The 25685-nt window shown below is 43.7% G+C and overlaps 1 protein-coding gene across 2 annotated transcripts in view; it reads right to left on the reverse strand.

Annotated features, from left to right (window-relative positions):
- Nucleotides 1-777: 777 nt before the first annotated feature.
- The window catches only part of MAPK7 (mitogen-activated protein kinase 7), a 79410-nt gene continuing 54502 nt past the window's right edge, over nucleotides 778-25685 (reverse strand). For both annotated transcript variants that reach the window (XM_078652556.1, XM_078652555.1), the window contains 2 exons: nucleotides 3677-3804; nucleotides 778-1868 (listed from right to left, as the gene is read on the reverse strand). In XM_078652556.1, the coding sequence (XP_078508682.1) occupies nucleotides 1715-1868; nucleotides 3677-3804 (282 nt within the window). In that variant the 3' untranslated portion in view covers nucleotides 778-1714. The remainder of the gene's footprint in view (nucleotides 1869-3676; nucleotides 3805-25685) is intronic.

Genomic DNA, 25685 nt, shown 5'->3' on the forward strand with positions numbered 1-25685 from the left:
TGATTAATTCCCATGTAGACTGACTGTTGCTGCTACTTCAAGTGAAGTGCAGAATCTGCCAGGGACCTCATTTCTCCTGTACCCAACACCATCCTGTAGGTGTATTAATGACAATAAGTAATCAGCACGACACGTCTTTAATTGAGCTGCATTTCCAAGACCTGGTTGTCCCCCATCGTATTGAAAATTTAAACGTATATCTACATTGCCCAGCTTTCGATCTGAAGATATTGCAAGGTCAAGGGACCTTCTGAGGTTCTATTTGATGGCACAAGGGACATAAATTACATGTATGGTGCTTACTCAACACCGCACAAGCTATTTGCCTTTTTCTGGTCTATTCCAAATGATCCAACCAGTTGGTTTATGCAAACCATGAAAGATATAAGTGACATAAAGTGACAGTAAAGGCTGGTTGAACTATACAGAACCACAAACCGTATTTAAAGAAAAAAGCCACAGCACATACATCAGCCTCTGCATACACACAGTCGAGGCATTTGCTTACTTTTTCTTCAAAACTTAATTTTTCTTCTACAGGTGCAGCTGACCCTGATTTCCTAAAGGTAGATTTCCTTTGCCAACAATCATTGGTGTACATTTTACAGCTGGCTGATAGAGGTACTGAACCGTAATGTTTTGGGGCCATTATCTTCCCCTCCCATAAATACAAAGAGGCGTCTTATTGTGAAGTCTTACACTTAAACTTCTAGGTTTTCATGTAGCATTAACAAATGGTATTTGTGGCTACTTTAAACACACTAAGACACAGGTAGGTAATGGGATTTGCCCAGGATCGCAGAATTTATTCAAGTGGAGAATTTAAGAATGTTACCACTAGTCGCTTCCCAACGAGAGCAGGCGGTTTTATTACAAATGATGAGGAGCGCAACTGGACACTTGAGTCTCCTTGTCAGTGCAGATATCATATAGAGGAGCAGGGCAAGTGTGCTGGGTGTGTGCTGCGAGTGTGTCCCACCACCCTATGTCACTCACATTCCTCTCCTTCAGTGCATGCAATGCTTTCAAGGATTACACATGAACATAATACTTTAACCAATCAAGCTGGCAAAATCATCTGTACTCTGGCTTAATGCCGCGGCACATATGCCCCCCTCCCTCCATCCTCCCGTAAAGGTGCAAAAACACTTGTTGAGCTTGGGGAAGGCAGCTTGGGAGGAACCGGTTTAAAAATAAAATTAAAATAAGGCTGAAGGTGCCAAACTTGATAGAGGGCATTCCAAAGCCTGGGGGCAAGGGTGAGTGGTACAATTTCCTTTTACATTGATTTCTTATAAATAGAAGTAAAAAATACATACAAAATTAATATATACATGTAAGAGCCATGTGTGTCTTGTTCGGAGAGGCACTGGTTTCCAGGTAGTGCTTCAAAGGAAATGTTAAGACTAGAACTGGACAAAGTGTGAAAGGCCACCAATTTACGAGACCTAGCCCCATGCCCTTCCACTGACTCAAGACAGGTTGGCACAGGAAGTACTAGAGCTAAATATTCAATTAGGCTCCGAGGTCCTGGATGCCAGGATGGAATAGCAGCAGGTGGAAACTTGCTGGTTTATGTTCAGCCATGATCATTATTTGTCCAGAAGCTCAGATGTCCATGGGAATCCTCCACACTAGGTCACCAGCTGTAAGCAGTTGCACTGTATGCAGAAAGGGCTATGGTGTCATCTCTCCATCTGACCTTTCCTTGTGGTCAAGCATCATGCATGTCCGGAATGTCGGAGAGGATCATCGGCGAGCCAAGCTGCAACTCTTCCTGAAGCGATTCCATGTCAGCAGGGTTCATTCTGTGCACCTCCAACCAGTCAGCGAGCAGTGAGGCTGACAGAGGAGCAGAGTCTACTTGGCTATGGAGAGCAGGAGACAAAAATATGAAGATTAGTACTTCACACTTAGCTCGCATTTTCTTTAGCTTTTTGAAACTGTCTTAATAAGGTCCTTGGGAGAGCAGAAGCAAGATGCAGTGTGTCATACAGAGAGGAGAGAAAAAGGAGAGAGAGAGAGGGAGAAAGAGGAGGAGAGAGAGGAGGAGAGAGAGGGAAAGAGAAGAGGAGGAGAGAGAGAGAGAGGAGGAGAGAGAGGGAAAGAGGAGGAGAGAGAGGGAAAGAGGAGGAGAGGGGGAAAGAGGAGGAGAGGGGGAAGAGGAGAGAGAGGGGAAAGAGGAGAGAGAGGGGGAAAGAGGAGAGAGAGGGGGAAAGAGGAGAGAGAGGGGGGAAAGAGGAGAGAGAGGGGGAAAGAGGAGAGAGAGGGGGAAAGAGGAGAGAGAGGGGGAAAGAGGAGAGAGAGGGGGAAAGAGGAGAGAGAGGGGAAAAGAGGAGAGAGAGGGGAAAAGAGGAGAGAGAGGGGGAAGAGGAGAGAGAGGGGGAAAGAGGAGAGAGAGGAGGAGAGAGGAGGAAAGAGGAGAGAGAGGGGGAAAGAGGAGAGAGAGGGGGAAAGAGGAGAGAGAGGGGGGAAGAGGAGAGAGAGGGGGAAAGAGGAGAGAGAGGGGGAAAGAGGAGAGAGAGAGAGAAAGAGAGAGAGAGAGGGAGAGAGAGAGAGAGAGAGAGAGAGAGAGAGAGGGGCAGAGGGGGAGAGGAGAGAGGGAGAGAGGGGGAGAGGGAGAGGGAGAGAGGGAGAGAGAGAGAGAGAGAGAGAGAGAGAGAGAGGGGGGAAGAGAAGAGAGTGAGGGAGAGAAGGAGAGAAGGAGAGGGAGAGGGAGAGGGAGAGGGAGAGGGAGCTTTGGAAGACAATGTTGGTTAGTGGAAAGGAGTGGACCAATACAGTGCTGGGGAGAAAGGGGATATTGTTATGGGGCGAGAAGGGAGTGATACTAGTTTGGAGAGAAGAGTATTAGTTACAATAGGTTATTTGGAGTGAAGGCTCAGAGGGCTATTTGGTTGAGAGACAGTAGTTTGAGGGGAAGTATTTCTAAGAACCTTATCGAAAAGTATAGCATGTACGTTACTACTCCATACATCATGTTCAAAACAAGTACAGCATCAAGTTGCATGACTGGTGTATACCATAGAAGAGGTATCACTATATAAACATCCGTTACAACTGAATCTTTTCCCCAACTCATGTTGTGGATACTCCCTCAGTCTAGTCTTCCTGCTGCTGTCACCTCTAGGCTTAAGAATATTCTCTCTCAACATGCAAAAGTTTGTGCCGTGCGAGTGTATTACATCTCCTTAACGATCCTCTCCTCCAGTGTAAATGATTAAGATATTTGAGGCATCCACAAAGGACTTATGGTTGAAAATATTTCACCATTTAGATGAGCTAATCTATGGACTATTTAAAATCCACTTTCTTGCTGAGGGCTGCACATGTTGACACCATGTAATTGTGGCTTTTATGGCTATTTTCTTTAGCCCAATAAGGTTTCTTTGACTGTCTGCCGCCCATACCAAATAGGAAACTAAAACTGGGCAATCCACCAAAAGTGGTAAACAGTATCTGGAAAAGCATCAGATGAGAACGTCGGAGAATAAATGAATGCTCCTGTTGAGGCCTCCAGGGATGAACATCATACTCCACAAGTGGTCTTATGCACAGTTGCCCAGAATAGACCTTAAAACTCGCTCAGGCCCAAGCCACTCTCACGCATAACCGCATGTCCCATGCCTGCCCCACTTAATACCACTTGCAGCTACTGCCCTGCACCATGGCCTACCTCTCACGACTCTCCCCAACCATCTCGAATGACTGGTTCAAGAACTCTTCCAGGTCAAAGCCCACGCCATAGCCTGCGCCACTGCCTTTAGGGGTGACTGAAAAGACAGGGGGCAGGATATCCTCTACCTGTAAGAAAGAAAACAAACAGCATCACTTTACGGCACACAAGCTTCAGCAAAGGCAATCCCATACACAGACACAGTGTATAGAAAAACGAAATACTGAAGTGATAAACAGGGCAAATGAGAATAACTTATACATTACGGTTATAAAAAAAAAACTATTCGCATAATAGACAACGGATACATTTGTTTACATGATTAGATATACTTTACAGCGTGTCACATAGTGCACGGGAATTGTTTCAGAGCATATGTTGTCCATAGTACTGGTAGACGTGCGTAGTGTTCTGATCACTTTTTACAGAATGAAATGTTGAGGTCTTGTAAGTAAAGTTTGGGAGCGGAGCAAATTGTGGGCTGATTTCAGAGGGACATCACTTCAGAAAGAAGCTGGAGATCCCATTCCTTGGCTGTATTGAAATAAAGATTACTAGCACTACACAAAGTGTGATTACAACATTTCCGTGCCTTGGTGACGAGCAGTGCACAATCCAGGAATTGCCATGGTGAATTGCAGTTTGAGAGGAACCCCCACTGCTGCCAGTTAAGTCTAATGCTTTGCCCAGCACTGCCTTGAAACCTATCGGAAAGTGTATGTCTGTTCTATGTACTCTAAAATTCTCTTGAAATTTCCTTGGAAATTGGCATATTTTGAGCACAAAAGTAAACTTGGCTTTTATCATTGACAGCTGGTGAAGTATTGGTCACAAAGGAGCTGTGCACAGGTGCAACATATCATCAATGAACTGCCTTCCTGGAACTGCAAAAGCTTTGTGCTGGCCTGAGACAAGTCTGTTTGGTCACAAGCTCAACTGTAATTCAACAACAAATGGAGTTGAAAGTCACTGAAATAAAAGGGCCGCCTACCCTTGAAAAAGGCTTACATTCATGCAGATTATTATCGGATGTAAGCGAGCTGTGTTACATCAAACAAGTGCCTGTTCAGTGGGCAGCCTGATATGTTGAGACTACAGCTTACTTGGAATTGCTCTAGTTGCTGATCAGGAAGCAACTGTATTAATGTGACTGAAGGTCCTACACTACTTTGCTCGATAAGGCGTGATTATTATTAACAAGAGTACCGAATTTCAATTCGTTGTAGCACTGGAAATAACTTAAGGGAACATTTATTGTATTACTGGGGTAGATACACTTCTTGGACTTTCTAGAATTAGTGTATTATATGCCAGCAATTCCCAGACCAACCTGGGGAGTGCTATGTCGACAGAAAAATGTGTTTACAACCTGCACAGACCTTTCTCTCTATACGTGGAGAACCCAAACTACTGCGGTTTGATTGTAAAAACTACTTTTTAAACTACATGAAGAGGTTTTAGATTCAGGGGAAAAAGAAAATAATTTGATTACACTCCTTCAGACCCAAAGGTTTGAGGATGTACAACTGAATTTAAAAGCCGGAAGAGAGGATACTCTAGGTGAAACCGATCTTTACTTAGATGCATGTCTGACCCCGACACTTACTATGCTCCAAAACTGAATTTGCCATTAATAGGCACAGCTTTGTCCAAGAGCAAAAATACAGCCTTGAGCCCATTGACAGGTATGTAGCAAATTTACACAATCTTTCAATGTCTTGTAAATTGAGCACATGATGTGACTAACGTACAATTGGACAAATACACAGAAGAGATCAACGAACGTAAGGTGCGCAAATACAAAAGAGACACTATAGACTACAAGCTGGGGGAGGTCTACTCCTGGGCCGAGGTGTATGCAAGAAGACGTCAGAACAAACCCCAGACTAACACCACTGAAACTGAAACGTCATCATCAGAAGGAGAGAATCGATCAACCCGTCCAGGAAATAGAGGTTCACAACCTCACACAAGTGACCAACTGGCTTTAAGTGTTCCTTTTTTAGAGGAAGGTCCAACAGACCACGGCGACCCCGGAGGGGCAAAAGAAAGCGAAGCAACAAGACCAGCACCCAAGGCTGCCACGCAGAGTGGCAGAACCAACAGGAAGAAGAGATAAATAAACAACTAGTTATCAATATTTCTACCCAACAATTGAATAAGAGTGAAATCAAAGTATTACAAAAAGGAACATCGTTCGTTCCAACACATCATACAGAAAAATTGGAACTAAACATCAGCCTATACAAACTTATGCGTAATTTGAGGTTACGACATTTCTTTGAAAATATAATCACTCCGGACACAAACAAAGAACCAGACTTACAATTGAAAAATCTAAGGTCTAAGAGCACGTTCCAAGCACCAACAAGCCACAAATCCTTAGACACTTTTGAGTCACTGGTATCACAGGACATCAACAAAATGGAGTTTAAACATCGATCTAAACTACAAAATCTATCTAGAAATGAGGTTAACATTCTAAAAAAACTATCAGAGAATCAGGAAATCATCATTCAGAAAGCTGATAAAGGAGGGGCACTTGTAGTAATGGACAGCAACTTTTATATAACCCAAGTAAATGCACATGTGAATGACACTGAGGTTTATTCACCACTATCCAATGATCCAACGAAGGAATTTCAGAGTAACCTCGCAGGTATTTTACAGAAGACTTTTGATGAGGGAACGATCACCTTGAAAACCAAGAATTTTTTGACCAAACAATTTCCACGAGTCCCATCTTTACAGATGTTACCTAAGATTCATAAGAATCTACAGCAACCACCAATGCGTCCAATTGTCAATACTAGAGGTAGTATACATGAACCGGTGGGACAATTTTTGGATGTATACCTCAAAGATTTTGTAAGTTGCGCACAAACATATGTCAGAGACACCACTGACTTCTTGAACAAATTGAAAGAAATCAAGATTGTCAAGGATCAAGAGTTATGGCTATGTACCATTGATGTCCAGGCACTATATACATCTATCCCGCACAATCTGGGACTAGAAGCTGTAGAAACTATACTTCTACAATCATCGTACAATCAAAAGTTTCAGGTGTTTTTAATGGAACTTCTCAACTTCTCGTTGTACCAAAGTTACTTTAAGTGGCAAGAGGGACACTACCTACAACTTACGGGGACCAGCATGGGAAATTGTGCAGCACCGTGCTATGCAAATATCTTTATGATTAATTTTGAGACAGACCACATTCTGAGTAAAGAGCCATGGAAGAAACACGCTGTGATTTTCTATAGATATATAGACGATATATTCGTCTTATGGCAAGGTCCGAAGCAGAGCTTACTACAGGAATTGGAAGATTTGAATAAAATCAATGATCGAATACAATTTACACATCAAATAGAACAGAAATCTATTGCATATTTGGATGTACTTGTCTACATTGAAAATAATGAAATAAAAACCACTCTACACAAGAAAGTGACAGATCGAAACAACTTGTTACACTATGGCAGTTTTCATCAAAATTCGCTTAAAAACAACCTACCATTATCACAATTATACAGAGTGAAACGTATTGTTTCTGAACCAGATGAATCAAAAACACAAATACACAGCATGATTCAAAGATTTAAAGAGAGGGGATATCCTCCAAAAGTTCTGGAACTTGCAGAGAATAAATGCACACAAAAAACACGCAATGAGCTTCTGAATACTAGACCAAAAACCACTGAACAACGGTCAGTCGTTGTTTCAACTTTTTCTACGAAAAGCCGTGCTTACAAACAGTCAATTTTGAGACATTGGTGTATTTTGGCTAATGAACCAGATTTTAAAGATATTTTTCACAACAACCCGAGGTTTGCATATACACGCAGTAGAAACATCCAAGATATGTTGAAAAACACTGGTAGTAAAAGGGAGCCACAATCCCATAAGGGCACTATACCGTGTCACAACTGCAGTAATTGCCATGCCATAATCAAGGGAACCACGATCAACCATCCTAGACGGGGTACTCCTATACGTTTGAAAGTAACAGCCACCTGTGACTCTATGAACTTAGTCTATGCACTAAAATGCCCATGCGGACTACTCTATGTAGGAAAAACCATGAGGAAAATTAAAACAAGGGTCACTGAACATAAAAGTAACATACGGACCAAAAATGAGAAATCAACGGTTGCAACCCATTTCAACCAAGCAAGACACAATATCTCACAACTTAAATTTATGGTGTTAGAAATCATGGAGAGCACCGACAACCAAGATGTCAACAAAACTTTACTTCAAAAAGAAACATATTGGATTTTTAAATTGGATTCACTGAAGCCACATGGGCTTAACGACCGTTTGGAACTCTCTTGTTACCTCTAAAATGAACTGAATTATATCAGTCTTCAATGTGAATTCCCGTGAATTATGTGTGAAAAAATGTTTTTCATTTTTTTCATCATCATCATTTTTTTAATTATGTTGAAAGCACATTAAGTTATTTTTCAGTTATGTATCCTCCAACTTTTTGAATTCAGAGCATCGCAGTATATTTATGTGATATGCGGACAACCCAAGTCTAAATACAATAATCAATAGGGGTAACCCGATAGATGGATATGATGTTAAAAACTTCCTGATCTAAAATGTCCGAACGTTTTGTGAACTTACACCCTTAGTCCACGAGCATAATGGTAAGATTCCCAATCCAAAATGGCCGAACGCTTGTTGAGCCTACACGCACAGTCCTCTTTCTATGTTTGATAACAGGAAATCACCGAAGAGAGTGAACATTTAACTTGTCAGCGCGGTAAAAGTTAAACTTTACCCAGTTCATGTAGAAACGCTGTGAAAGTAGACCATTGAAAAAAGCGGTGAGTGAAGCGGCATTATAGGGACAGGAACATTGATGCAGCATGCTTTATGTAGTGTGGTTACAATGTTTGGTAGAACGAGAATACGCAGTAAAAGCTGGATATAGATATGTGAGTAAAGCGGCATTATTGGGACAGGAACACTGATGCAGCATGCCTAATGCGGTTTGGGTGCAATGTTTGATAGAACTAAACATGCAGTAAAAACGGTACATATATATGTGTATAACAAGGGTTTAACTAAAGAGACTTGCACAGAGTTTGTCTATGGATGCAACATGTTTTTCACGTATGTGTATGTATAGCTCAGCAATGTTTTGAATTAATACATGACTTTCATTTTTTACTCATTTTTTACTTATTCTTTTATATAAGCTTTGTAAGGCATGACAGAATATTTTTGGTAATCATGGTGTTAGATTGGGATTTCACATAATACTGTTAGAGCATCAACACAGAATATGAGATGCTTAGAAACGGTGATCTTGGCATGTACGATATATAGATACAGGAACTGTTTATTAATGTAAGGATTTTGAGTAGATTGTTTGGACCCTCATTACGGTTAATTATATGTTTACAGATTCCCCTGACGAAGCGCCTGTAATAGGCGCGAAATGCATTGGGAAGATGCTGCGTAAAGGAATGTATATATGGATTTAAATGCAACGTTTGCTGACAAAATGTTTTTGGATGTGATTTGAAACATCGGAAAATACTTGGAAAATAAATAAAACTATCAGATGAATATACAAACTACAAGAGTGTCATTTAACTATTGAAGTTTGAACTTTGGATCACCATTAGAAAGTCAATTTGATACTTTACGTTGTGCCCAGAGGGCCGTTCCCTACTGTTAGGGAACGCTATTATTGATTCATACGCCACACCTCTTGACCGACCAGGTGATACCTCCGTGGCACACAACAAAACTACAACTAAGGATATAAAAATAGCTTGTGCCCAGTCTGCAACAAAGTGAAAGTTTAACGTACTAGAGGTCAGACTGTCATGAAAGCAAGTTGTACACGAATACAAGAGTTATGTTCATGAACCACTGAAATACATTATGGCAATAGTGAAATTCCCCCACCCCTGACGTTTACCCACACAGTTGAAGGACTGGCAAAATTCAGACTTAATGACACAAGAGATCAATGATCCGGATACAATATTAGAATTCTTTTAAAAACCACTTCCAGACGGCTGGGACTCTGAAGTTCTGGGAATTTTGTGCACTCCGTGTGCCGCAAAACTCTGAAGTGAGGAGGAGCGTTTCTTTTTTCTCTGAAGTGGCTCACCAACGTTAAGTAAGCAAGCGATGGCGAGTGCTCGCGTTAGGTCGCGACTGCTCGCGTTGAGAAACCTACAGCTCACATTGAGGATGCTGCTGCTCAAGTACAACATCTACTCGAGCGGCAGAATGAAGCAGCACCCTCTTTTTGCGCTGATTTTATAGTGCGGGACAAACTACCGGGGCTAAAAATCAGTGCACGCACTACTACATGCCATACTCCACTGCTTGCGGAACTCAACGGAGCGCAAGAGAGCTTTTGCGTCATTTCGCAGAGTAGAATTCCGCTCAGGCTTAGAACTGGCTAACACAAAATTTATCTGGTGCCAACACAAGCTTAAATGCAGGAGGAATGATCAGGAGGCAGCTAACGTAAAGTATAAAGAAACTGCTAAACTTTATGAAAAAAGATCACATTAGAAAAAAAGGTACTTCCCAGATATAATCAGAAACTCGCCTAATATTTCTAAAGGACCATTTGGAGTCATGGATGAATTCAACTGTCACAATCATCACAATTAGCACTTTCTCTACATATGTTAGACTTGTGTAATCAGATAGTGCCATACTTTCAGAAAAATTATTTCAAAGATTTAGAATGAGATGTTAGCCGCACCCCGAATAGACCTTTAGGTCACTAATGACAAGGAAGTGAATTGAGTGGAGAAGTGAGAAGCAGAATTCCCCTCTTCTGGCAGAATCGAGACCATCTCTCTTTAACAACACTCACAGAGACTCTCTAATGTGCACCCATCATGCTGACGAATAGCAGAGTTCCTACTTCCTGGAAACAACTGTTAGACCATTAAAGAAAAAACAAAGTAAAGTTACAACTTATCCACCAGTGTGCCCATATTAGTAAAATACATAGGAAGAGTGTTTCTCACCAAATTGCTCCAGCACTTGAAATTGACAACGTCAAGGTCCTGGAGAGATACTTTACGGGGCAGAGCTGTGGGGTATGGGCAATGTAACCTCCCTCACTACCACTGAAAACCGTTTCCTAAGATCACTGGTTGATCTCCCCTCTAGCTCCCCTTCTATGCCCCTGTATATGAACCTTGTTCACAGACAGCTGGTACACAAGTTGAATTATAAACTCTTAATGTTCTGGTACAGGCTATGGACAGTGAAAGAACTTGAAACCTATCGAGAGGCTTTGTCTGACCTTCTGAAATTCCCTAGGGCCACATCGATCAGGTGGTTCACTTCTCTAAGGGAACTACTGGGGAGGCTGGGAATGGAGGCATTCTGGTCCAAACCAGAAAGTATCCTTCAAATTCCAAGGGCAAAGTTAAAAGAAATGTATTGGGAACTGACACGTGGGAGGGAGTCTGTAAAACCTGCGACTAATCTGACTAATGATTTCTTGAATTTTAAACCTGTTCCCTGTTTTGAGTCCCAGCACTGATGAAATAGTCCCCCCCCCCCCTGGCTCGCAAACTTTTCTTACAGTTCCGTTGTAAGACTTTACCCACCAGACTGTTCCAAGTTGTGCCGTAGTGCTTTTACTGACGATCTGTGCCCTGCGTGTCAAGCCTGTCCGTAATCTATTGTTAATTTACTTTTCTTCTGTCCTCATTATTCCTCTCTGAGGAAACAAGCATTTGCAATGCAATAGGTCTCGCATTAGGAAAGTTTGAGCTATTGGTCTTGTAAATGACAAATGTTTTATTTATGTGTTGGTTTTGAAAATAGCGAAATTAATAGCTTTGTCATTTACAATGCTAATAGTTTTAACTTTCGCAAATGTGATACCTATAGCATTTGTAATGCAATGTGTTGTATTTACGTGACTTAGATGTATTGATATAAAAAATAACAATGGCTTTTAATTTTTTTTATTAATACTTAAATAAAAGTTATTGTAATTTATAATGGCAATAGATTAAACTTTTGTAAATAACTTTTGTGAAGATTATGTTCAGTGTATTTGAACAGCCTATTAAATGGGAAGAGAAGTAAGGCATGCCTTCAGGATACTAAATCATATATATTTGTCAATAATGCGGCAAATAATGGTATAAATAAAACTCAAATATAAAAGACATCTTAGATATACACACTTTAGGAAACTGGAAAAGAGATACCCTAGACAGCCTGGCATAGCTGCTCCGGAAGGGCAAGAGTAGAAGCAGATCGCTCCTGATCACCAGCCAATATTATGTTTATTAGGATACCCCTGTAATCTCAATATTGTGAAGATAACACTCCTTTTGGGGGAGTTTCACTTTAAGAGACTGTAACATTCATATGGTGTATGACTAACTAAAACTAGCACTCAGTAATTGCTGCAGCACTCTCACTAGAGCACTCGCAGTGCCGCAGCACTCCCTCCCACTAGAGCACTCGCAGTGCCGCAGCACTCCCTCTCACTGGAGCAATCATTCACTGCTGTAGCACTCTCTCTCACTGTAGCACTCATTCACTGCTGTAGCACTCTCTCTCACTATAGCACTCACAGTGCTGCATCACTCTCTCTCACTGGAGCACTCAGTCACTGCTGCAGCACTCTCACAAGAGCACTCGCAGTGCCGCAGCACTCCCTCTCACTGGAGCACTCATTCACTGCTGTAGCACTCTCTCTCACGTTAGCACTCATTCACTGCTGTAGCACTCTCTCTCACTGTAGCACTCATTCACTGCTGTAGCACTCCCTCTCACTGTAGCACGCAGTTACTGCTGCAGCACTCACTAGAGCACTCACAGTGCTGCATCCCTCTCTCTCACTGGAGCACACAGTCACTGCTGCAGCACTCTCACAAGAGCACTCGCAGTGCCGCAGCACTCTCTCTCACTGGAGCAATCATTCACTGCTGCATCCCTCTCTCTCACTGTAGCACGCAGTCGCTGCTGCAGCACTCTCTCTCACTGTAGCACGCAGTCACTGCTGCAGCACTCACTAGAGCACTCACAGTGCTGCATCCCTCTCTCTCACTGGTGCACTCAGTCACTGCTGCAGCACTCTCACTAGAGGACTCGCAGTGCCGCAGCACTGTCTCTCACTAGAGAACCCACAGTCACTGTGCGTGAGGACGGCTAACCCCACTACTAAGGCTGTGTCCGAGAGGCCGGGTAACCCCACCACAGAGGCCGTGTTTGACTCTGTCTGAGAGGCTAGACTCTGGGCGTAGAGTAACTCCACCACCACCAGCCAGTGTGTGTCTGAGAGGCCGGTCCCCGGAGCCTTCTCTGGGGAAGACTTTCCACCTAGCCCACGAGATAAAGCTGAGCCTCTATCTCTGAGAAAAAGTGAGGTAAGAGCACCGCAGCCACCATTGTTCCCTCTTCCTCCCCCTGAAACACAGGAAGCCGCATGCCAGGAGGATTCAAAGGTCATTAAAAAAACACTGGATGAATCTGAGGGAAGTACACAACTCAAGCTCGGCTATTTTTTGGCCTGGCCCAGGCCCACCACCACAGTCAGTGCAGCACCCTCGGTGCCCGCAGCAGTGCAAGCGCTGCGTCAGTGTGTGACCCTGGGAGCCTGCTCCAGTGAAGGGCGCCCACACGTCACTGAGGCTGGAGGACCCCAACACAAGCTGCAGGAAACCCCCGAGTTGTGTGACCATGTTTTCAAAGTAAACCGGAGAGTAGCACTCACTGATAGTACCATCTCTTACCTTCTCTTATTTCATGGGCTTAGATATGGCAGCGGCGCTTTATGAAGCGCTATGTGACGCAGGAGTTATTATTACCTGAGGAAGGAGGCGAAAAGGCGCGGTGAATGGAGCTGGGAGTAGCAGGCATTGGGGCTGAGGTACAAAAGGGAGTAGGTCAGGACAGCACAGGGTAGAGGTGAAGGGGGGAAAGGAGGAGGAGGGAAGAAAGGGCAGAACCGGCTGAAAATGTATGGCGATGTGTGGGCAGGAAGAGCAATGGGCTGCGAAGGTTGATGGAGCGGAGCAGCCGGGGAGAGGTACAGGCATGGAGGGGTGCAGACCGAGACATGTGGGCAGAAACAGGGAAAGGGAACTGTGCGGCCAGGAAACGGTATGGGCTCGGAGAGCTGTGCGCTGGGAGAAGGGCTGACAGATAACTACGGGTTGGGAACAGGCTGGGAGACCTGCTGGCAGGAAGATGTGTTGCAGGCTTCGCTGTGAAATGGATCCAAAAAAAAATATTTTTGTTACCCATGTTCTGAAGTACTTCCTTCGTTTTCATATGACTGTGATTGTGTTTGCTATCCGGTTGCTTTAATACTTGCACATGTGGAGTGAGACATTCAGATTCAGGCACCCGATTGTGGAACTTTTGTCTTCACAGCCTGCATTTCATCACAAATACAACTACCTTTAAAAACGAGTCCTCACCGCCTTCCCTCGGACGGTCCTGGTGGGCAAAATCCAAGTCACAGGGGCAGTCCGAGCCTGGAGAAGCGAGCTCCGTGTGCCGGCGCCGCTGAAAGCTGATCTTGCGGCGACCCGGAAGCTCTTGCCCGGCCGGCCAATCCGCTCGCGGCCGACCAGAAGTCCCGCCTCCCGAGGTCCGCGAGCTGCGAGCTACCGGCGCATGGAGCGCCCTGACGTCCGGGGTAGCCCGGGTCCCCAGGAGGGGGCCGGGGAAAAGGAGGAGTGTGGCGCCTGTTGCGGGGCTCCTCTGACCTGAGGGAGCCCCGATTTAGAGGATGAGACGCGCCGCGCCGTGAGGAGCCCCGCCGGAAGAGCGCAGTCGGTGAGTGGGGCCCAGGGCTGATGTGAAGTGCGTGCGTGCCTGTGTGTATGCCTGGGGGGGTGGGGAGGTGGGAGTGTGTGCGCGCGTGTGTGCGTGTGTGGCGAAGGAAAGTGTGTGCGCATGCGTGACTGTGTGTGATTGAGAGAGAATGCGAGGTAGGGGATAGTGTGCCTGTATGTGTGCCTGTATGTGTGCCGTATGCCTGCGTGTGCATGCGCGCGCCTGTGTGTGTGTGTGTGTGTGCGTGCGTGCGTGCATGCAGAGGGGTGGGGGCTGTCTGTGTCTGTGTGAGAGCCAGGGCTTGCACCACGCATGCGCAGCTATCAGACGCTCGCTCCCGAGGTGAAACCCGACCTCGTCAAAGCGCGCGTCTGGTAGCTGTCCACTCTCCTAAATACGGGCAGCATAAGTTGTCGAGCTGATGCATTCATGCTTCGCATGAATGCAACATCAGCTCGACCTAAAAATGGATTCTCCCGCTATGTAGACTTGCAGGCCTGGGCCATTATCTAGAGGTGATGAGAATCTAGTGTGCTGACACTCAAAGAGCAATGGTTTTTGGCCTCTCAAGATTTTGGTTTGCATTGTGGATAGGGCGTGGGAAATCATTAGCATGAAGCACTTTTTTCTTCTCAGTGTTGTTGTGCCTTGTGTTTTTTTAACATATTTATCTGACAATGTTTTTATATATCTGTTTTATACGTGTGCTGTGTACTTTTTGTAGATCTGTGTGATCAAAATAAAGTTATGATGAGGATGATGAAAAAACAAATCTCAACATTAAACTCCTGAGTAATTAGACCCATTTTGCTTTGTGGTTTCTTGGAAAAGCTAGTGAGAAATGGGCATGCTTCCAACTGCTGAAGTTTGTTGAAGACCATAAATTCCTGGATTGGCACCAGGCAGGTTTTAGACCCAGGTGAAATACAGGGATTGTGGTGGTATTCACCCATGACGACCTTAGGAGAGCAGTGGATAATGGAGAGGTCGATGCACTTGTTCTTCTCAACTTCTCCCCTGCTTTTGACACCATCATCCACATGATTCTAATTTCTGGATTAAACTGCTAATTGTGGCACAGCATTAAACTGATCCAGTCTTTTCTCATCGAAAAAAGTCAAACTGTGGCAAGTTCAGATTTCTGTGCCAAGCCTAGAACACTTAATTATGGTGTGCCTCACTTCCCACATATCTATCTGTACCGTTTGGCACAGGCACTTCAGGACACGAGGCTTAATTCAATATGTATATAGACGATACACCGTTTGTGTTCATATTAAAGAAATCCACAAGTGAGGCCTTTTCTAGCTGTCAGGACTTTGTTAATGCTCTGCTTCACACAAGATGGTCCACGAAAGATCAAACATTAAATTCAATTAAAACGGAACTTTTGTTAATCTCCAATAGTTCAAACAGTTTGAATTTACTTCACTGCCCCACCGCACACAATATGGGAATGTGCCCCACCCCAGCAAATTCAGGGAGAAATTTTGGGATCATCATTGATTATGATCTTAAATGAAAAGTCAAGTAGCAAACAAAGCCAAAACGTGTTTTTGGCAATTACAATGTTTTTTAAATATCTACTTCCTTTCCTACAGGAGCTCTCTATTCTCTAGTCATAACTATAATGAAACAATCTGATAGGATTGTGGAAAAGACATATACTTAACGTCATCAAAAGCTCTGATAGAACTACAACTGTTAAAAATTTGACAGCAGGTCTGATTTCTAACGAATCAAAGGAAGCCCATACGTTGCCAGTTTTATGCAGCTACACTGGCTACAGATTTAAGATAGAATTATTGTTAAAGCTGCAGTTCCAATATCAAATACATCATGCCCTAAATTTGGGCTGAACCATATTTTTGGCTAATACATTTCATGGTACTCTACCTCTCGGAGCCTACGCTCTTCCTCTGCGTGTCTGGTGACGGTTCCCAGAGTCCAGAGGATAAGGATGGGAGGTCGGTCGTTTAGTTTTGCGGCTGCTAGACTTTGGAATTCTCTCCCGATATTGCTGAGGAGTCAGGGTGAATTTCTAACCTTTAAGAGAGGTTTGAAAACCCACCTGTTTCCAAGAGCAGTGTGATTTCTGCATCGGTGGTTTTCGGCTATGCTGAGTCAAAGCGCCAGGATACGCTTTGGGTGACAGTGAAGCGCTATATAAGTATGCAAATACATACATACATACATACATTTCAATGGCATGGAATTTCTGATCCAGTCAATACCTGGTCAAGACTCTGAGAACCAGAGTAGCTAGGGTGGGTGACAGAGCCTTCTCGGTGGCAGCTGCCAGAATAAGGAACACAATTCCTTTGGCCCTTCCATCAGAACCCAACCTACTCAAATTTAAAAAGCAATTTAAAACTTTTCTTTTTAATTTCTGTATCGTAGCATTCTCTGTGCTGTTAACATAGTTTAGCATAGGGCCAAGATACCCTGGTGGCAGAATGCTATATAAATACATGCTCATATATAGGCCAAATCAGCAGACGTATGTGCCAAAGCAATAAAAGTTCATGGTGCCAACACTGAAAAAGACGTAGTTGGGTATGTGAAATGAGGAAAAATACTGATAAACACAGAAATATCACAGTAAAATCTGAAGAAACCAATGGACAGAAATTCTACTTTTGCACTTTCCTGTAGCACAGCAAAGTGCAAAAGTATCTTGGAGAGGAAATAAGTATACTATAAAGTGCATAGAGAGTAAAGTTATTCCATCAAAAGTGGCAACGAAACGCCAGTAGTGAACGTTGAAGACAAATTCATTATTAACATGAAGGGGAAAGGAAAACGTAGGAAACCAATGTGTAGAAAAAAAACAGGTGAGGTAGAAATTGATATAATGCTAATTTGAAGATACTGGTTTCCCATGGATATTAATTTAGAAGGGTATAGCAAAACAACATTGTTTCAAGATTAAGACAAGGGTATCAAGAAGGAACTTGTATATAGCCAAGAAGGGCCCTCTGGTTTTGGGGTGGACGGATCAAAGAAACGTTTGACAGTAGAATTAATAAAATATAAGGTTATTTAGAAAAATCTGAAAAAGTAATGTAAGATTTGAGCCACCATCATGCGAGGTGAGCTCATTGGTAACTCAGGGGCAAGTCTGGATACAAGCACTGCAAAAGTGTTTTCTACACTACACACATCGCCAACTATCTCACCAAAAAGACAAATTAGATTTCCTCTTGGCATTGAGTAATGTAAAGCCTTAACACCAGACTCCATGTTTTAATTTTATTTGAACACTATCTTTGGCCTACCTGAGCACGTTGGTAGGCAAAACCCATGAATTACAGATTGTCTTCAGCTATATTCAAATACAGTACCTGCCACTTGTTTCACTTCCATTACATCAGAGGGAAATGCCAAATGTGCAAAGCTCTCTTGCACGAAGTTGATCAAATATTATTCAAAGGCTCAAGCACTTTATAATTTTGCAGCTGTGGTTAGAAAAGCTACGCATCGGCACAAATTGCGTGCACATAAGGAATGTGAGGACCAAATTGAGATCCCAATGAGGCCTGAAAAATGACTTCGGGGAAACATGCGAGTTAGAGTAGACCTTGCCGAAAACTCATCACAACGTGACATTTGAAAAGAAAAGGCTGACTGAGCAAACATAAAAAGTTTGAAATAGTCAACCTGTAACCTTAATTGTACCTGCTGCATGCAAGGCCTTGCTGGGCCAACAACAACACATTACATCAGACAGTTTGGCCTGTAGACTGTCAAGATGATGAAATCCACAGAAGAGCACAAACTGCTCCCATCGTCCAGCATAAATGCATCTTATTGGGGAAGCTAGAAGCTAGACGTGAAGGGGTAACATTCGCTACCTCAGGCAGCAATTCGAAGGAGGCCACATGTTGCCGCTCAGGTTTCACGCATGGGAGTGTAGGCTACTGAGATTCAGGTGCAAAATCCTTCTTTGTTGTTGAGACGCATCCTTCTGAAGAAGTAGCCAGCCCAGAAGGCGAACGCTCATGTTTAATATTTAATATCCCTGGGTACCACACTCTCCTGGCCCAATTCGGGGTTATCAAGATGACCTGGGACTGGTCAGTCCAGACTTCTCAGAACTCAATGTAGAATAGGTAATGCAGAAACGCATAGAGAAGGCCCATGTTCCATTGCAGGTGGAATGCATGTCCCTGTAAGGTTCCAGCTAAAAACTGCTGCACACAGACATTTTAATACTGCATATTGTCAGGAAGATCTGCATCTATCTAAAACAATATGAACTGCCTCTTGGAACAGGGTCCATGACCACACACTGTTCGGCTTATTGCAGTACCACATGGCAGTGATGTTTGTTCATGAGGATCAACACCACCGCCCCTCCCTGATGGTTGGCAGGAAACCTTTCAGGGCCAACCATGCTACCAAAGCTCCAAACAATTGATGTGTAGCTGGTGCTCGGCTGGAGGCTAGAGGACTCTGATCTCAGTCTCTCCCAGATGATACCCCAGCCACTGCACCCCACAAAACCCAACAACGATGTGTCGGTCACCACCGTAAATTGTGAAAGCTAGGTGGGGAAGGATGAGTGAGTGGATAGAAGTCTGGTTGCAAATTGACTGCCACCACCGTATGTCCTGAGCGATCTCCTTTGAGATCCAGATTAAGTTGGACAGGCTGCCCTGGCGCTGGGTCCAATGAAAAGAGAAGTTCTGCTGTAGGGCCTGCACGTGCCAGCTGGTGCATGGGACAAGATGGATGCACATGGAAGTGTTCTGCGTCGGTCCTGGGGGAAGAAGCTGAGGGAAACAAAAATGAACAGTACCTTTGTATAGCGTGCCTTGAGATGTAATGTACTTTAAGTGAGAGCTCCTCAGCAGTGGCGGCCGGCATGGCTCGTGGGCGGCGAGGCGGTAGGGCATGAATAACAAAAAAGTAAATAAACAAAAATGTTTTACTCCTTTTGCCGCTGGGTCCTGCATCTCTGCTCCTGTTCTCCTGGAGGAACATGAAGCACAGCTAGGTCCCACTGACTAATCCCAACGCTATACTGCAGCATTGTGATTGATTTTGAGCATCCTAGTTCGATGCTCAACCAGGGAATGGGGGCTTGTGCATGTTCTCCATGCAGGCTGTAATGCAGCCTGCAAGGAGAACAGGGAAAGTGGGCATGGTGGGCCGTCCACACAGTCAGTGCACACTTATGAGTGGGTAAACCACTCCTCCCCTGCCCTGTTCAGAGAGCACATGCAAATACAACAGTTGATGGAATGAATGCAGAACAATGTCATACATTCACCCCAGTAAAACAGGATGTTCCCTTGGGTGTGGATAGATGAAGTGAGCCAAAGGGTCAAGAGAAAATAATTACAAATTACAAATTAAGTCAAGAATTCTTACAATTTATTGAGAATACAAAAAGTTTTTTTTTAAAACGAAGAGTGGACCAGAAGGATCCCACTCCACACAACTAAAACCATAAAAAAGTTTTTACATTCAATATTGGCCAGCAAGATTGAAACACAAAAGACAGAAAGGACTGTAAGACATAGAATAATGCAATACTGATTGTATATTCGGACCCGTTTGTAAACACCTAAGCTATGTACACCATAATTTTGTCTATCAGCAAAAGATGTCGAGATCATGAATTATACTTGGTGTAGCGTCGACGCGTTTCGGTGGTATTTCAAAGTTCTTTCCACCTTTATCAAGACAACGTTTTGATTTCTGTCAGGGTTCAGGGGTCGGTATAATTGCCCTGGGAGTCCGTGCTAGGAAAATATTTTCAGATTCTATGTTATTCGGTATTTGTGTAGAAATTGTTAAAACCGCAAAACAAGTTGAAGCTGCCTATAGAGTGCTCCTGCTAATATAAGCTTTTGCGCATGAAGTATGGGCTATCCAGAATTGTTATGCTCCATGTTGTTTTGCTTCTTTTCTTTCTAATTTTAAAACCCAGAGACGCCGAAGTCTTGTCCTAGCAGTGTCAGCGTTAGTTTCGCTATTTATCTGCAAAGGACTGCTCGCTTCTCTGTTTATATATAGCCTTAAGGTAGCAGAACCAGAGGCATACACTTCATGTCCTCCTGTTTAGTGATTCTTTTCCTGGTGTATCACGTAGGACTGCCTGCTTCTCTGGTTCCACGAGAAATTCACCCCAGTACAGAGATCTGGGCCTAAATCCATCGTTTTTGTGCACTCCACACCACCCCAGTTCAGACATGGCCATATGCAAATCAGCCTTGACCCTGTGCCTCATGGGAACAGTCCAGCCCGAACTGCCAAGCCATGTCTTTCCTGGACCGGAATCAAGCATCCAAGGACCGGTTTCGGGCTATCAGCCCTCTTCAGCCTGGATAGCTTGATTCCAGTGGCATGGAGAGCACGGGACTCACGTCTGAGCATACCCGTTCCACTCGGGGTGATAAATGCAAAAACAACAGGTGATGGACAGAATGCAGAACAATGTCACACATTCACCCCAGTACAGAGATCTGGACCTAAATCCATCGTTTTTTTGCTCACCATGCCTTTCCAGTTTGAACCCAGCCATATGCAAATCAGTCTTGACCCTGTACCCCATGGGAACAGTCCTGCCCGAACTGCTAAGCCAGGTCCTCCCTGGACTGGCAACAAGCATCCAAGGACCGGTTTCGGGCTATCAGCCCTCTTCAGCCTGGATAGCTTGATTCCAGTGGCATGGAGAGCACAGGACTCACGTCTCAGCATACCCGTCCCACTCGGGGTGACAAATGCAAAAACAACAGGTGATGGACAGAATGCAGAACAATGTCATACATTCACCCCAGTACAGAGATCTGGGCCTAAATCCATCTTTTTGTGCACTCCACCCACCCCAGTTCAGACATGGCCATATGCAAACCAGCCTTGACCCTGTGCCTCATGGGAACAGTCCAGCCCGAACTGCTAAGCCAGGTCCTCCCTGGACTGGAAACAAGCATCCAAGGACCATATTTAGCACTGCAGCTAGAACAGTGCATGTAGGTGAGAGACAAAAACGGCGCTAAACTTTCGGGTTTCCAGTTCCATCTCTGTAAATAGCAGATATCATTTTACAAGGTATTTATCCGCAAAGCTGTTTGTTGAAATTGCCATGAGGAAACACAATTCTCAACAACCATCTGTGGATTCAGCTGAGAGGAAAGCGGCCAGCTGTATATATATTTCTATACTAGTTAAGCGCAATGAATCACCCTCAACAGGGTCTCCCGGCGCTGAAGGTACTATGTAATGAACCCCCCCACCTCCATTTCTATAGGGAGACTTTTTTTTTTAAAGAAGTGACTGCCATATAATGGGGATTTAGATTTAGATATATTCTGTGATACTACATTGTAAACAGCAAAATGGATGCAAGTGAGCGATGCTCCAAGCCACTTTGCAAACAGAGGTAGATCAAGGTGGCATACAGCAGTGAGATTGGCAAAAGGGCAGTACTAAATAGTAGTTTTATCGTCGGGGGGATAGAGGGCTTGTGTGCAATAATTTTGTATATTTATATATCTTTCTACTACAATGCCCTTTTGTAAACATTAGAGAGTAAAACATTTTGTTTCGGGAGTAAAGAGTAAAACATTTTGTTGCAGGAATAACAAGCAACGTTTTTTGACTAGTGGCCACTCATCATGGTTACTGCGGCTTGCAGCAGGACCCTTGTTTGCACCGCGATGCACCTTTAAGCAGGAGTGCAAGGCCAAAACAGGGACAGTGCACCCTATTAAAATGACTATGGAGCTCTCAAGGCACTCACGAACTCGAGCTGCTCTGGGGCAGCGCATTCAGTGAAATATTGAGCAGCAGCTATAAAGGCACTCTGTGTTTCTCTGTGCAGGCAGCAACCCGCTTACACGTTGAAGAAAGGTTAGAGGTCTACTTGCAGTGAGTGACTGGGTTACCCTCATTTGTGTGGGGCCATATCCCCATGCCAACGAGGGAATGCCCTCTGAAGATAGCGCTGGCGCACATGTAGCGTCAGCGCTATCAGCACAAGTGTCTGCGGCCTCTTCTTTATCATAGTGCCCAAAAAGCAGACGCAGGCGCTTGTTGCACCCCTGGGGCACTATGTGTAATTCGGCCTTAAATGCCCATATGTAATTAAAACACATGATATGTAAAAGCATGGCAATAGGACTGAATAAGCTCTACCTTAGATCACAGAAACATTACGAAACAAACATTGGCAAAGGTAACCGGTTCTGCCTTTGCAAGACCTATTGACGCAGTCAATGTTTTTGAAAGATGTTGCACAGCAGCGTTGATGGCATCATGGCGGTTTTCTGTTTACTTTAAGTCATACTACACAGCAGTCCGCGCTGCTGTGCAACATCTCTAAAACACATTAACAACGCCAATAGGTCTTGCATGGGCGAAATCTATTGACTTTGCCAGCGTTTGTTTTAATTACAAGAGATTTTGAAAGCGCTCTGCAGGGGAAATATAATAATTACAAGAGATTTCACAAGTGCTGTGTAGGCAAAACCTAATGAAGAATCTTCGACGATTGGTTTACCAAATAAATTATTTAAAGTAGCTGCAATTAAATGTGACCAGCAGAGTGCAGACTTGAGCCATTTCCTTCTACTAAATCTGTTCACAAGGTACAGTTCATTGAAATTTGCCAGAAGAGTATGTTCAATGCTGAGACAGTTTTGCAGGGCTGGGCTGATTGGCTAGCCGTCTTGGGCTAACTAAACAGTCATGAGCACTTTGATGTTCTACATCCAGTCTGCATTACAGCTTGGGTGGAGATCATGCCCAGGCTCCCTTCCCCATCTGAGTGCCCAACCACAGTGGCTTTGTGATTGGCTTAGGGCAGTGGTTCCCAAACTGTGCGACGTTGCTCTCCGGGGAGCTGTCAAACCTAGCCAAGGGAGCCGCGCACCAAGCACTTTAATGCATTTAATGTTGATGGATCTGTTGGCTTCAGTTAAACTAATTAGACTTAAAAGCATGGTGTCGAAGATTTGTAAGTCACATGCCTAAAGCTGTAAACGTAGTGCTTAGTTGATGGCATGTCGAAGGAGATGACCTTCATATTTCACTGGATCCCCACGTTACAACACTCCCAAAGTAAGCGGAAGATGCCAGATTAATTTTGTTAGACTTGTTAATAGTTTAGTTTTTTTCCAAATGCATTTTACACCTATGCAAGTTATCAGGAAAGTACAGTTGTCCTGTCTATTAAGTATTATTAAGTATTGAAATTTGCACTTGAATCATAGGTACTTCCAGTACATATGTCTTTCAGTACAAACACATTTCCAGACAGGCCTGCTCTCTCCTTGAGCACAGGCAAGTAAAACACCATATAAGGTATAATGCCAACATTTGAAAGCAAGAAATAGGGACGTTTAAAAAACATATATATCATAAAAAAAATAATCAGAGTAACTTATTTTAATTACATTGATTTGGAGGCAATTTTAGGGAGGAGACAGCAAAAATAAAGCTGAATATGGTTTAATAAATTGTGAGTCGCCCTGCTGAGACAGGTGTGTTGGCACTTATGACATGGGTAGAAATGGAAGTGTATGCAAATATTCTTCAAGCGCAGAAGCACTTTAGCAATGGGGCCTACATGCAAATTGGTGTTATTTAGCACTGTAAGTGGGATAAAAAAGTTTGAGAGGGTGCTCTAAAAAAGGCATGGGCAAAGAAGTGTTAGAGGTGCCACCCTTGTAATACGAAACACCCTGCGTATATGATTAGAATATCTTCATCTGCTTCATCCCAATTATGTTTAGGGAGAAAAATGCAAGTACTCCTGAGGCCGGAATTACATCCAATCCCACCCTCCAAAAGTAGTAACAGTGGCCAATGGCTTAAGGGAGCTTGCGGGTCGATAAACTTTGATAACAATTGGCTTAGGGGAGCCTGGGTGTTTCCTGCTTGCAGAGAAGTCAGGAAGAGGATGGAAGAGAGGCGGCGGCCGGCCGGTAGGTACGTGTCCTTTTATTTATTTTTTTACCCCTGTCCCACTACTGCTTCCCCGGAGCAGGCGCCACAGAGTATTTGTATGTTTATTTTAAAGCATTCCGCACTTTACGGAACGCACTGCACAGGCTGATTAAAGAGCATGAGATGCTGATGCCGATATAGCAAAAAAAAGCTGCGAGCAACACCTGCCTTAAGTTAAGAATAAATCACTTGTAAAGTAGATGGTGACAGTCTGTTTTACAGTTTCCTAGATTACACAGCCGCCATTCATCCAAACCACAGAAACAGCTGCAGATTAATACTTTGTGATGGTTCCTCGTCACCATTGAAATCTAATTCAATCCAGTAGTAACAGCTTTTTTTCCACAGCATATTCTGATTCACCACCAACGTATTTTTAGTGGCACAATGGGTCTACAAACTACAGAACCATGTGCGTTGGACTGTGGCTAAAATCTGTTGAATGTTTACTTTGTGCTGACAATGGCAAGCATGCATGGGGGCTGGTGTAAGCAGCAATGCAGGGGAGGGGTTTTGGTTGCAAGCAACAACGCGGAAGGAGTGCGAGAGAGGAGGAGAGACAGTTGGAAAACCTGCCACTCTTAGGGAGTGCTAGAAAGGTGCTAAAATTTAAAAAGTGCCTCGAGAAGGACACTGGCCACCAACCAGAAACTGCATTTGGTTCATGCTCCAGGAAACAGCAGAAAGTCAGGAAGAGGAAAGAGGAAGTGAAACCTGCTGACCAGTGAAAAGCAAGAAAATAAAAGTGATCACAAAGCAACAAATTGTAAGAGTTTTTTTAAAAAACGTACAAGAGATTTCGCAAGCGCTGTGTTTATCAAAAAGGAGAGCATAGGCGAAACTTAAAAAGTCGCAAATATTCAAACAAAGAAGCTGAAAAACAACAAAAGATTCAAACCAAGGCAGCATATCAGAATAGCCTGTTGATGAAGTTTAAGAACAGAGGATGTAGTGTTTCCTGTGAATGTTTTCAGGGTCTATGGAAAATCCATCAGCTCATGCCCAAAGGATGCTATTCAATCTTTTAAGCGCCCTTCTTAATTCAACCAATGGATGGAAGGAGTATAGAGAGAAAATTAACCTTTCAAATACACCAAGGTGTAAAAGTGACATAAACCAGAAGGTGATGCTGTAGGGACCTCTCAGTAGCCATCAAGAAGAATGTAAAACAATCAAAATTTGTCAATCAAAAACATCTAAAGCTGCCAAAGTTAATAAAACCAAATACAATTTATGATAATAA

This window comes from Lissotriton helveticus, chromosome 7, assembly GCF_964261635.1.
Source record: "Lissotriton helveticus chromosome 7, aLisHel1.1, whole genome shotgun sequence".
NCBI lineage: Eukaryota > Metazoa > Chordata > Amphibia > Caudata > Salamandridae > Lissotriton > Lissotriton helveticus.